Raw genomic sequence first — 14,185 nt, forward strand, 5'->3', positions numbered from 1 at the left:
ACATGGGTGCTCCTCAGAGGAGTACCAGGCCCTGTCTCTCCTCTTTCTCCACCCCACCCTCAGGGAGTTTGGAGCCTTCCCCCAACGCACTAGCTCCGTCCGAGGGCCCCCTGCGGCCCAGCCCTCTCCCCCGGGCTCCGGTTGCCTCCTGGACATCTGTGGGACCACCCCGGGGGCCCCCACACTCAGATATTCAACATCCAACATATCTTTTGTCTCTATCAAAGGCATCAGCAAACTTTTAATTCCGCCTGGAAACTTCAAAGTCTCTTTGCCTCTTCCTTCTCCTGCACTTCCTGTGTCAAATCTGTCACTGTTAATTCTCCCTCTGTAATCCTCGCTTCTATGCACTGCCTCCATCCTTCCAGGCCCAGCTTCCTTCCCCTCCTCTGGTCTTTCTCCAGCTCCCTACCCCAACTCCACCCCTCCATTCCACTCCACCCTGCACCAGGCACTGACTCCCTACCTAGCTGGTCATGTAACTCTTCCTCAAAACCCTCTCCAGTGCTTTCAGGATAAAGGCCGAGCTCCTCAGCCTGGTATTTGAAGTCTCTCGTGTTCGGCCCCGACCGACCTCTCCATTCTCTGATCCACACGGGGCAGGGTCTAGCCCCTAAGCGCGCGCCAGTTCTTTCTTCCTCCTTGACTTGGTACCCTCTGGTTGCCAGGCTGACTCCACCCTCCTCTTGCTTTTCTCTGCCCATCCCCAATCCTGGCCTACTCTTCTTGGATCAGCTCGGCACACACCCTGCCCAGGGGACAGGGTGGGCAGGAGGGACCACTGGGTTCTGAGCTGAGCAGCCTTTGGCTGCCTCCCTCTTCCCTGTCATGTCCCACCACCCCACCCCCCTGCGCAGGGTCACCTCATTGCTTCCACTGGATCACACTTCCCTCAAGGACAGGCCCAAGTCCTAGTCACCTCAGCCCCAGTCCACAGCCTTTGGGCAGCCTCACCAGGTACGAGTGAGAAATGTTGCGGAAAGCAGGAAGGACATACAAGTGAGTGTGGAAGTGAGACAGTGCTTGAGAGCTCAGTGCAGGATTACATCAGAGCAAGGCCTCAAGAAAACGCTGCAGGCGGATGGTGTGGGGGACTCCTTGCCCCACTCTGTGGGAACCACTGCCCACCCCCGCCCAAGGGTAGGCTGTGGCCATGGAGTGTCCCTTAGCCTTCTCGGGGAAGGCGGGTAATTGGCGGAACATGGATTTCATGGAGGCTTGGCCTGAAAACCCCTGGGTGACTCCCTCTGGCTGAGAGCCAGGAGGGGCCCTGCATCTGAATCTTGGCAACTAAAGCCCAAGGGGGGGGGGGGGGGGGGTTGAGTGGAAAACTCTGAGCCATCTCACAGTGCTCCTCTGCTTCCCCCTCAGCCTGGAAGATGTCCCCTGTGACTCCAAGGACAATGCCTGAAGGCCACCAATCCTCGCCAAGGGCCTGGCAGAGTTCCCTGTGTTCCCACACTAAGCACAGACCCCATCATGCCATGGGTGACAAGGCCCTTGTGGACAAAGGGACAAAAAGCCACCCCGGGCTCCAGAACAGCTCTAAGCTGGTGTGGCTTCTTCAGCACCCCAGGAAGGTGGCTTTGGGGACCCAGAGCTGAGGGCTGAGGCACTGTGTGTGCCTGCTTCAGGTCCAGGGTCAGTCTGAGCTGAACTATGAAAGAAAGGGCGACCTCACACAGGGGGAGTAAGCATCTCGCTCCTGCTGGGCAGGGGAATGAAGTGGTGGAGCAGATGGCCAGTTCAGGAAGGGGAGAGGCAGTCAAAATTCAGCCCCTCAGCCCAGAACCCAGTGACCCTTCCTGTCTCCACTGTCCTGTGGATTTGGTGGGGAGCAGGGGTGTTGAACTGGCCCATGGAGGATGGACAGGTTTGGGATGGACAAAGAAAAGGAAGAGAGGGAAGTCAGCCAGGGATGGGGCTAGACCAGATGCTTGGAAGTGCCTTCTGCCTAAGGTCGAGGTCATCTCCAGGAATACGGACCAGACAGCACAACAAGATGCCAGAGCCAGTGGAATCCAACTTCTTATGGTGCAGAGGGGGAAACAGGCAAGAAGGCACAAATATGCCCAGGTCACACAGTGAATAGAAGGAGGACTCTAGACCCAGGACCAGGGACCCCTGGCCACTGTCCCCTCCACTACCTCCTCCTCTTTGTAATCCTCCACCTCTCCCTCCTCCTCCTCACCTCTTCCATGGAGGCACAGGACTAGGAAAGAAGGCTGTGGATACAGCTCGTGACCCTGGGGAGGCATCCCCAGGAATGTGGCGTTCCAGCAGGGATAGGTCCGAACAGGCGTGGCCCCTGTGGCTTCATACCCTGGGAAAGAATTTACTCTCCCTGGGGTTCTGGCCCCCGCTTCCTCATCTCCACCGGCCTCCAATGCGGCACACCAGGATCCTCCTTCCAGGAGGCCCTGATCTACCCACTCAGCCCTAATCTACCTCTTCCCCCCTAACTCCCCGCACCTGAGTGGGGGCGGGAGGGGGTGTGACTCAGTGGGATAACGGCAGCTGCTATATTTGAATGATTACATAAGCCAGGAGGGAGGCAACTGCACTGTGACTCCATCAAGGTCGGTAGACAAGCTGAGGCTGGGCCTGGGAGGCAGGGTCTCCTCCCTCCAACACACAGCTCCAGCCTGGGCTTGGACATGACTCTACGCGGACCTGGGATCTGTGAGCTTGCATTGCTGGACTTCGAGGGAGGTCCTCCCTAGGGCTAACCACACTAGAAAGTCTCTGTTCCCTCTCTACCTTCTTAGAAAAATAACCCCCTGGTTTCTAGAAACCCTACGGCCAAACTTAGACTAAGCCCAGATCCTCCCCGTGAACTCTCTCCAGAAGGAAAGACAGAACTGAAAACATGGTTTGTCACGGACTTAGAAAAAGAGTGCCTGCTGGGGAGGGCACTGGGCATGAAGCTTTGGCTCACCTGCACCATCTGGGAAGGACCTGTGTTCCTTCCCAGCCACACCACTTATTAGCCACCTGATACGGTCAAGTCCATGCCTTGGTTTCTTCAGCTATAAAATGAGAATATCTTCCTCCTGGGGTTTGTTGCAAGGATCAAATGAGAAAACACATGCAAAGCCTTAGCCCAGGAAGTGGTGGGTGCTTCATTGTGGCTTATCAGCATTATCATTTGCATCTGGCTGGAGACCTCCCAGATTGGAATGACCCCTTTGCCCCAGTAACCACTGACCCGGGTGGAAGGTGGGAACCCAGAGGAAAGAACCAATGTCTGAGAGTCCGAAGCCTGGCTAGACTTGCTGTGTTCCCCTGAGGAAGCCCCTGCCCTCTCTGGTCCTCAATCAATAAATGAGCTCTCAGTCAATGAAAGACCCTCAAGGTCCCCAGCTCTGGAGCTCATGTTTGCAAGAGAATCCACCCTCCCGCCCCCCACTGGGGATTCGTGGCTTGTGGCATTGGAAGCTGGGGTGCAAGTACAGATGGTCAGGGTGGGGGTATCCTGGGCTGCTATGAGCTGGGGGAGGGCGCCAGCACAAGGCCCATCTCCTCAGAGCGGCTTGGCAGCTCCCAGGAGGCCATGGGGGGCCCCCTAAGAGAAGGGAGGCTGTGCCCACCCAAGCTGTGTTACCATGACGCTGGTCTCCATGGTGCCAGGCACACAGGAGGAGGGGCTGACGTGACAGGATCTGGAGGCTCAGGACCTTGGGTCCCCTAGGCCTGTCCTTCTGTCCCCATAAGCCCCCATGAGGTCCCCAACCGAAAGCCCCCAGGAGGGAGGGCAGGAGGAAGCACAGTTTCTACCTCACGGGGGTCGAAAGAGTGCCGAGAGGACTCCGAATGACTGAGGCGCAGGGAGAGAGAGACAGGAGCAGAGAAGTGGCAGAGAGGGAAGGATTGAGAAGCTGAGGAGACAGACGGAGGGAAAAGCGGTGGTGGGGAAGGAGGACGCTGTAGTCAGGGAGTGGGATGTGCCTCCCAGGCTGACAAGTGGTGGGAGGGCCGTCCAGCCCATCTCTTTGGTCTCAGTGTTTTGAGGTGGTTGGTGGTGGGAAGACGGAGTGGAGGAGGAGAAGGGTGGGGGCAATTTTCCTAGAGAGCTTTGTTGTGGGGGCGTTCAGACACGTGCCGTGCGCGAGCATATCTGGAAGTGCAGGCTGAGGTGTGCAGGGCATGAGTGCGCGTGTGCGGCCTGTGTGCGCCCGCATCACCAGGTCTCCAGGGTGACAAACGGAGCAGGAGGAGCTGTAACCAGGGCAAAGAAAGTGTGGAAATTTCCACAAGCTCAGAGTGGCATGGGAGAGGGGACACGCCAGGGCTGGACCAGCTCGGGCTGACCAGGGGGCCCTGCTCCGGTAGCTCCTCCCTGGGCCTGGCCCTAGCTGGGGCCAAGTGACTGGGCATAGGCCCACATACTCTACGCACAGTATGGAAGAACAATCCAGAAGAGCTTCCTGAAGGAAGTGTCATATTGGAGGAGAGGTTGGGAGGTTCATGCCAGCCGTACCTATGTGTATATGTGCGACAGACAGACAGACATTCCCCAGATTAGGGCCTGGATCACACGTTGGTCACAGAGCTAGCTAAAGGAATAGGAATTATTCCTTGTTCTGCTGAGGGAAGACCCCAAGGAGCCCATTTGACTGGGATGTGGTTACATTCAAGAGGCAAGAAAGGCAAAGCCCCCAACACCAGAGGCATGGGGGATAGGACCCGGGGCACTTGAGCTGCACCCACGGCACTGAGCTGCACCCACAATGGGCTGATCACTGCAGGGTCACATCACCTTGCCCCTGGCTCATGCTGTTCCCTCTCCTGAAGACACCTTTCCTTTCCCTCTTAACTCCACCTGTAAAAATCTGCTCATCTTTGTAGCCTCACCTCCTCTGTGGAGTCTTTCCTCATCAATACCCCTGCCGGAAGGGCTCCCTCTCCCCCCCGCCTCCAGCATTTACTTATCTGCTCCCCCTCAGTGTCCAGTAAAGCTCTGCACAAAGTACATGTTCAAGAAGTGCTTGTTGAAGTAAAAGATATTAGGCCTGGAGAAGACTCTGGATGCTATGTCTCCCCAGACATGTTTGGGAAGGGGATTATCAAGGGATAGTGCTGGTACTTCACACATATTAGCTCATTTAATCCTCCCATTAGTAGGTACTATTAATATCTCCAAAGTAGATGAGAACAGTGAGGATCAGAAACCTCAGGAACTCAGCCAAGGTTCCAGAGCTTATACGTGGGAGCGTCGGCATCTGCCCAACTGGCATCCACACCCATGTTTTTCCAAAACTTCCAGCTGTGGGCAGGGGGCTCGGGAGCCACCAGAGCATGGGGCCAGGTGAGAAAGCCTCAGCTCCAGGCCTCCTGCCAATCCCTTGGATCTGGGGGAAGGAGGAGGCAGGGCCCATCTTCCCCTCCCCTGCCCCATTGATTTCCTGCATAGCCTGGGGGTCTCCTGAGGCCTGGAGGCCCTCCAAGGCTGCTGAACACTTTGCAGTGTGGGCAGGTTGAGCAGGAAGGAGGTAGCAGAGACAGACAGACAGATAGACAGACATCCCACCCCATCACCCAGCCCTTCCCCCCTTCCCTCCTCCCTCTCCCTCCATAATGCTCTCACCACCCAGACTGACTTGCCATAGCCTTTTCTCCCAGGGCTCACTGTGGTCCCCTGCGATCAGGCCCAGACTTGGGTCACCCGGTCCTTCTCTACCAACACCTCAACCTACCCTCAGCCTGGCTTGCACCCCTCCCTACCATGTGCACCTGGCAAGGCTTCCAGTTTTCAGGGCCAGCTTGGGGGCACCTCCTCCCCCAGAAAGAGCTGCTCCCCACCCCTCAGCCGGTCTAGCTCTGGGCTCTTCACACATCCTACCCCTCACCCTCCCCCCAATCCCAACCTCAAATATGTGAATATAAACCACTCAGGGTCCCAAGAGGCCCCATTTCTAGGAATCCTTGTGACCAAGACCAGCAGTCTCCTGCCCTAATCCACCCATCATCTGTTGTCATTGCCATAATTCATTAAGGTTGAGGCCTGAAGGCTCCTGTTGGGACGTCGTCCCCGATCCCAAGGGAAAGCACTTTAAGTTATCATTAACTCCTGACAGTTCAGATCCCCTTTCCCAGGGGACATATGGGGCCACTTATAAGAGGAGAGAGAAGAGTTGAAATCAGGAGGGATGTGGAAGAGGGAGACCCCCTCCCCCTGAAAGGGGGATTGTAGAAATGGACCTCAGGCCTGATTCAGGAGAGCTATGTGACCTTGGGCAAGTCACCTCCCTTCTCTGAGCCTTTCTTCCTCTGCCAGGCGGAGACAGTGCAGAGAGCGCAGGTACTGACCCACAGTGGGTACTTGGAAAACGGCTACTCTCTTTCTGGCTCCTAGATCACGGGAGTCCAAAGCACTTGGTGTTGCCTTCCAGAATATCACTAGTCTTGGAGTCAAAGGCAGGGCCCGTCCCACCCCACACTCCAACAGAACAAGGCCTGGGCCAGGACAGCCACACTGGGGTCTCCAGAACCTGTTCTTGGACCAGTAATGTTGAGCTATCCATGGCTGCCCCCTGGTGGCCTAATTGAGTCACTGCAGCCTATCCCTGAGCCTGGGCAGTGATATTGGCCTCCCGGCATTGGGGCATTTCCAGTCTCACCCACCCTCTCTCTAGGCTTCAGAACTAGCTGGTCAGTCCAAGGTCAGATCCAGGGAAGAATTCCAGCCCCTGAGCACTTGGACAATAATCTTGTCCCAGCTGCAGGCAGGTAAGAGGGGGAGACTCAAGGGGCTTAGCCCCAGCCTGTGAAACTGGCCAGGAAACCCATTCCAGTCTGGCATCCACCTCCCCTTCTTAGGGGGAGGCTGAGCCTGGAACATGGAACCTGGAGGAACCTTCAGGTCCCCAAGACCCCATCCATCCACTGGCCTTCCCCAGAGCCGGATCCTATGAATCAGAGGTCATGTGACCCATCTCCACCCCCTTTGCCCAGCCCCCATTGGCTGAGGCTAAGGTTGGAAGGTCAGCCTGTCCGCCTGCTGAGCCCCTGGAGAGAGGCTGGTAATGAGGCACTAGGCAGAGGCAGGAATGTGGTGTCTGGCCCCTTCCCAGGGAGTCCCAAATAGGTCTCTGAACAGCTCATTATCTCCCCCACTTGCCAGGGCCTTGTCTTCCTGGAGGAGATAACGAGGCACTGCCCAGTGAGGGCAGCCTCCTGGGGTAAGGCAGGGCCCACCTCTGGAGGGGCATGCATAGGCATCAAGGGACACCTGAGACTCTTCTTCCTAATTTAATAAAGCTCCTGTGACTCTGTGACCTTGTGTCTCAGAGGAGCTGGTGGGGCGCTGCCCTGAGTCCCTCACAGGCTACACCCAGGCCCTGGCCCAGACTCTGGACTGCAGCAGGGAAAGGGGCTCGCTCCAGCTGGGGTCTGTCCTGGCCAGGGTCAGGACCAGCCTTCCCCAGCCTGGCTGCACAGGCGTGCAATGGGGATGGCATGGAGCTGGGCCGGGGCTCTGCCTGTGGCTAAACAGCTCAGGGCCCGGGTCCCCCCAGCTTCATGGCACTAGGCACTCACGTCTGGGCCTCCTGAACTCCTGGCCCCTCCTACACCAGAACACCTAAAACCCCCATCCAATCACAGGCCTCAGCAACACAGGATAAAATATACAGATATATTTATATTATCAAAAGGCCCCCAAAGTGGGGAAGGGGCACCAGGCAGCCTGGGCCCTCCCAGTCAGCCTAGACTAGAGGGGGCTCCTGAGGTCCCCCAGGCCCAGCTCTAGGCTACAGAGAGACATACCCAAGAGCTCCCTCCCCATCCCAGCTGAGTGTTCCTTTAGAGCATCCACTTTTTGCTGTTCTGGAGTTTGGGACAAGGGGGTGGGCACCCTTCCAGCGGGGCCCCAGGGCCTTGGGCCTCTGCAAGGATGGTGGTCCCCCAGAGTTCCTGACTGACGCCCATCCCATCTCTCCAACCCCTCAAACTCAGGGTGGGTGACCCTGGACAGGGGAGCAAGGCCAAGCCAGGAGGGCTGAGCACCTGGACAGAGCCCATGAGGGGTTCCTCCTCAGGCAGACCCTGCTGCCCTCCACTTCCTGGCCAGGGAACCCAGTGCTGCAGTCAGGATGTGGGGCATGGGGGTGAGGCTTCCTCATGCGCCCCCTGCTGGCTCACACCGGGCACGTAGGGCATGAGGGTGTCCGAACAGGAAGGCTTCATGGCAGCAGAGTCCCAGAGGCAGGGGCTGGCTCCCGCGCGCTCAGACGTTGCGGAGGAGCTGTGGGAAGGCACAGAAGCCCAGATTCCATAAGCACTTTGTGAAGGTTCACAGGGGCCGGCGGCCACTCTGTAATGCTGGCCTGGGAGTGCTCAGGTCAGCTGGGGTCCCCCAGGGCCAGGCAAAGAGGGGACTCCTGTGAACTATGCCAACCAAAAGAGCCTGTCAGGATTGGTAGGAGGACAGAGGGAGGGGGCGGGGGGGAGGGCAATCAGAAGTGGAGAGGTGACTCAGGTGGAAGGTGGACCCAGCCAGGCCCCGGCCCTCTGCCCGCAGGGACTGAAAGCCACTCACAGAAAGGGGGTCCGCAGCAAAGGCGGCCACACTCCGGCGCATCTCGTTCTCACTGCCACGCAGGGGGATCAAGGACACGCTGCCCAGCCGGACCTCAGGCGCTGCCCGGGACACACGGGAAGGCTCCGAGGGCCACACCAGGCCGTCGTGCTGGGGAGCAGGTAAGGGGAGGGCACTCAGCTCAGCCGGACGCTCAGCTCTGGGTCCACCCGCCCTTTCCAGAAACGCCTCCAGCTATGAGCCAAGGTGACACCCTCAGCTTTGATCCCAGTCAATATGAGAAGCAGCTGTTAGAGGAGAACATGACGGTATCCCTGGCAAAACGCAGCCAGTGATGTTACCCCACAAACTCCCACCTCCAGGTCCACAGACTGCTCCAAGAATGCGGCACCAAGAAGACCATTCTAGAGGAACGTGTGTGTGCCTCCTTTCACCAGGAACCGAGAAAGCCACCTGTTACCCTTTAGGCTTGACTACCAAGAAGCTCAGGGCTAAAAGCGTGCAGCTTAGGGCCCTGGTATAGTTCTGTCTCCCTTTCCCCCAAACAATTCTGAGCTCTCATTTAAAATTTATGGCTGGAGTCCACCCCCCTCCCCCCACCCTGGCCCTGCGCTGGCTCCAAGCCCTTCCTAGCCTGTTCCCACCTGGCCCACTGCAGCGGCCACCTGACCCCCTCAGTTCCTCCTCCCCTGCACGCCACATCCAGAATGAGACCTCTCTGACGCAAACCTGCACACCATTTTCTTGCTTCAAACTCTCCCTTCAAACTGCTGACTAGGTCAAATTCGGCTTCCTGGGAATGGCCTTTAAGGCTCTTTGAGATCTGGCTCCTGACTCCCTCCCTTTCCAGCGTCAACTTCTGGCACTCCTGGCTTCTCTCTTTGCACCCTGCCGGGCAAGCTGTGGTTCTCTTGCCATGCTTTTGCATCAACTGTTCCCTCTGCCTAGAAGCCGCCCCCCACCACCGCCTTTGCAGGGTGAAGGCTTCGTCATCCTCAGACTCAGCTCCCGAGACACCCCCTCCCTGCCGCCTTTCCCACCCACCCGCCACCTCCCCCAGGTAGGGTCCCCGGGCTTTTCTCTGTCTCCACACACTGATCACACTGGGCTATTGAACAGGCCACTTCGAGGTCTGTGTTCCTTTCCACCTGGGGAGCGCCTGAGGGCGGGGATCTGCACCCTCTGTCTCTAGCATGCCTGGCTTGGGGCTGGACCAGCATGGCCTCTAGGAAGGGCTTACTGAGTGAATGAACAAATGAGTTAAAAGCAACTTAAAATCTCCTTGAAGCAATTGGTGGCCTATATAGTGAAGAAACAAACATACCCATTGCCCAGAATGGAATCCTCCCAGGACCCCACCCTCCTCCTGGTACCTGCACAAAGAGGAAGGTGGCAAACCACTCCCGGAGTTCCATCTGCGTCTCACAGCAGAGGTACCTGCGGGGTAGGGCACAGATCTGGACACTGCCAAGGCTGAGCAGGGAACACCCTGCCTGTCTCCCCAGCCCAGGGCCTCCGGGCAGGGCACAGATGTGGACAGTGAAGGGACCCAACCAAAGGGGACACGCAACCATCCCTCCTCAGCCTGGAGTCTCAGGCCAGGGCCCTCACTCACCACTGCTGCTTCTCATGCTTCTCAGTCTCGTGCACCACTGTGAAGCCCCAGCTGCAGGGGAGGGACAGGTGGAGTCATTTGTCAGCCCACGGAGGCCTCCCAGCCCAGGTGCCCAGGACAAAGCCCAGACGCCTGGGCCAGAGCCAGGGGGCAGAGGTCAGGGCCTTCTTGCAAGCACAGCATATTCTGGCCACCACCTCTTCCTCTCAGCCCACACCAGCCTCCCAGGCCCCTGGCTCCCCACCCCCTAGTCCCTGCGAGACAACCAGGCACAGCCTGCGGGAGGAGAGGAGAAAGTCAGGAAACCAGGTCTAGCGACTGCAATTAATAACAATAATGGTGGCCTTGCATCACTTTCCATCTCAAAAACATACAACCGCCCTCTGAAACAGGTGTACCATTATTTTCTGCCTTCTACAGATGTGGGAAGTGAGGCACAAGAAGGGCCCAGAGGTAGTGGGTGACAGGATTTCAATCCAAGCCAGTGGTTCGCAAACATGAGCAAGCATCGGAGTCCCCTGGATGGCTTGTTACCACACAGACTGCTGGCCCCACCCCCAGGGTCCAGGACTCAGCAGGTCTGGGGTGGGGCTGAGAGTCTGGGAGACCATACCCTCAGAACTATGGTACCAACCCCTGTCAAGTTCAAAGCCCCCCCACCCCCCCAATCGGTTCTGAGCTCTCACAGGCCCCAGCCCCAGCTCACCAGGTGGGTGGCCGCAATTTCTTCTTCACTCCCAGGTAGACTTTGAGACTCCTGACAGGCCACTCCTTCTCAGGCCGGTGACTCTGGGATGGGGGAGGGCAGAGGGACAGCGCTCAGTCAGTGGGGGCAGGAATTGGGGTCACTGTGTACCTCCCACCTCCCTCTCCCCAGCCCTCTTTGCATCCCAGCACAGGGAACCTCCTTCAGGAAGCCTTCCAGACAAAGCCCTTCCTGTTCGCGATCCAGCCCAACTGAGCCCCCCAGGCCTCTCTCCCTGCAGCGGCATCAGACAGTCAACCCTCAGTCCCCGCAGCGGCTGTCCCCGCAGGACGACACAGAGCAGTGATCCCCAAGCCCTCCCTGCTGCCCTGCAAACCGGAGAACGGACTCGCAGCATCAGCTGACCCAGACTGTCTGTGGAGGGAGAAGTCTGCACATCACCCTCCGCGCGTGGGACCTAAGAGCCCCAGCTGGCTGCTTCAGTGCGTCTGTCTCCGGTCATTCATTCCTCACCCCTCTCCACCCCACGGAGGCTCCAGGGTTGACCGTGTGAACAGCTTCTAGCTCTTGGGTTCCACCAGGGGAAGGCTCATGACTCACGCTGAAGCAGGATGGCTCTTTGGTAGACCAAAGGAAGAACTTTCCAGTGGTCTAGGTCAGGCAGGGAGAGACCGATGTACTGGGGAGGAGCAGCAGATCACTGACAAGCACACCTCTGGCCCCCCCGCCCTGCACATGGGTCTGGCCTTGGAAGGAGCAGGCTGGCTCCAAGGCAGAGGTATGGGAGCAGTGACCCCCAAGGAAGAGGCGGATTGGGGGTCAAGCTAATGAGCCTTCCTCTTGCTTTGGGGGCCACCTGCTCCAAGCCCTGCCCCCACCAGGCACCCCAGGCAGCAGCCGGGCACCAGGGTGGATGGTAGGGGAGGGGACTCACTTACAACCAAAACTGGGGGTCAAAGATTGAGCCGCCTCCACCCTGCTCCCACCACTGCTCCCAGCCACCCCCAGGCATGGTTCCACGGGGGACTAGAGGATGGCCAGGGAGGTGGAAAGTTCTGGGGATTGGTAGACTCCCTGTGAGGCTGCTAAAGGATGGGCTGCCTAGGGATGAGGGGAGACTTGGGTGCTGTCAGAGGGGATGTAGCTTAAGAGGACTTACTAGGACCTACTGCCCTGCTTTTACCCTGATCCTCCCTGAGAACCAAGGCCCTGATGGAGAAACCCTATGTCTCCTACACATAGCACCTGACCTGACAATGGCTATGTGCCCAAGAGGGCCTGGAGCAAACTGGGCTGCAGGCAGGAGGGCACGGGGCAGTGGGATGGGAAATCAGGCTGCGGAGACTGGGCAAACACAGTGTGGGTGAATACAACAAGGAAGAAAACCTCCATGCAGGCAGGGAAGAAGCCAGGCCGAGAGCACTGAAGACGTCAGACGGCAGGTTGGAAGGAACCAGGTCATGGGGGTAAAAAGACTGGAGACAGGGGTCATGAAAGAAATGGGTCTGCAGGCAGGGAAAACAGCAGGCTCGGGGCAGGACGGGGGGAAACTAGGTTGCAAGTATGGAAGGCAGCAGGCTGAGGGCCTGGAAGAAGTTGAGCTGTGAGTGCCAGGGAAAGAGAACCAGAAGCAAGGGGTAGAGTGAGTTGCGAGTGGAAGCAACAGGCTCATGGGTGTGACACAGGAATGACGACGGTTCTAGTCAGGGTTTGGAGATAACTGTGGGAACCAAGGAATTCAAGCCAGGCTGTGGCTCCCTGAGAATGCAGAAAAAACTGTCCTCAGACCTCCACTTCCTCAGGCTCTGGTGTGTGTGGGCTGGCGTATGCGTGGCGCACACGTGACAGGACAGTGGCCGAGGTGGGGAGGGGGAGGGGGACATCAGTCAATGTGGGACGTCGTTTCTAATCAAACAGCTCATGTTTCCTGCATCTCGGAGGTATGAGGTCACTGGAAGAGAATAAAGTTCACCCCTTGATGCTCAAAGACCTCTGCTGGAACCAAGATTTTTCTAGAATGTGATTCTCCAAGGTGTTTAACAATGGAAAGATGCCCGGGACGAAGCATCTTCCATTTAACATATCCTGAATTGCTGGGTATGGTCCCAATTTCAAATATTCAGTCTGTTGTACCATAAACCAGCAAATACCAGAACTACCAACACCTCAGTAGCCCAACCACACCCTCCTGGGGCTTCTGTCAGGGCAAAGGGGCTGGCTGCCATTCAGAGAGCACCACTTGGCCCTGCACTGAGCAGCCCAGCTGCTGGGGCCTTGATTCCTGTATTTCAGGGAATAAAGAGCTTAAACTCTGATGCTAACAAACCTGGGTTTGAATTCCAGGCTACCACCTAGAGATTGCCTTAGGCAAGTCACACAAAGCCTGTTTTCTCGCCTGTGAAATGGGGACAATATCCAATATCCCTCCTCAGGAAGGACAATAACGAGATTACGTGTCCTAGTACGTGGAGGGCTGGGCACCAAATCTAGCTCGATAAACATTAGATTTTTCTTTCTTCTAGTTCTCCTGACTTCTCTCCTCCATGCTAAGGGATCAGCAGCTGCTTTTCCAGGTGCCTCGGCCATCCTCCTCCTCCTCTGCCCACACTGATGGTCTTGCTCTGCGCCAAGGGGCTCATATAAAGAGGGGGTCAGGGACATAACATCCCAGAGCCAAGGGAGACTGACTGGAGGGGTGAACAGACCCAGAAGTAAGTAATCATAGAGGGAGGCAAAGGAGAGAAGACCAGGCATTCCCCACAAGGGTCTGTAGGAGCCCAGACTGCATTAGTAGAGGTAGAATGTGCAAAGAGAGGGAGGTGAGGTTCCTAGTCTATCTGCTCTGCTCCGTCCATGGCAGCTAGGCCTGTCCAGTGTCCTCAGGAGAGGCAAGGGGCAGGAAGGACAGAGTCTGTGCAGCTGAGTGGTAGAGGCAGCTGTGGGAGCTCAGGCTAGAACGCTGGGCTTGGAAACACATTTCTGCTGCCCACCTCTGCAGACATCTATGCTTTGTGGCCCCTGAGGCATAGCTGGGACCCACAGGGCCATCACAGGAGGCAGGCTCTCAGCTGAACTGGAGGAAGGGAGGCAGAACTATCCCTCCCAGGCAGAACTATCCCTCTAGGAACAGCGCAGGCCCGAGGGAGGAGTGGATAAGCTCCCCTCTCCCAGGGGTGTGCACGTAAGGGCTGGCAAGCAGCCAGGGAGGCTGAGCAGGAACTCCTACCCCAGGTGGGATTATACCACAAGCCTAGGCAGTCCCAGCCCAGCATTGTAGGATCAGGGCGGTGGCGGGGCGGGGGGGGGGGGGGGGGGCACCCGGGCA

General features: G+C 57.6%; 1 protein-coding gene across 2 annotated transcripts in view; it reads right to left on the reverse strand.

Moving 5' to 3' along the window:
• Positions 1-7,628: 7,628 nt before the first annotated feature.
• Positions 7,629-14,185, reverse strand: part of ARAP1 (ArfGAP with RhoGAP domain, ankyrin repeat and PH domain 1) — a 40,855-nt gene continuing 34,298 nt past the window's right edge. For both annotated transcript variants that reach the window (XM_021704745.2, XM_021704744.2), the window contains 5 exons: positions 10,861-10,943; positions 10,155-10,205; positions 9,913-9,976; positions 8,540-8,689; positions 7,629-8,245 (listed from right to left, as the gene is read on the reverse strand). In XM_021704745.2, the coding sequence (XP_021560420.2) occupies positions 8,228-8,245; positions 8,540-8,689; positions 9,913-9,976; positions 10,155-10,205; positions 10,861-10,943 (366 nt within the window). In that variant the 3' untranslated portion in view covers positions 7,629-8,227. The remainder of the gene's footprint in view (positions 8,246-8,539; positions 8,690-9,912; positions 9,977-10,154; positions 10,206-10,860; positions 10,944-14,185) is intronic.

This window comes from Neomonachus schauinslandi, chromosome 11 (assembly GCF_002201575.2).
Source record: "Neomonachus schauinslandi chromosome 11, ASM220157v2, whole genome shotgun sequence".
NCBI lineage: Eukaryota > Metazoa > Chordata > Mammalia > Carnivora > Phocidae > Neomonachus > Neomonachus schauinslandi.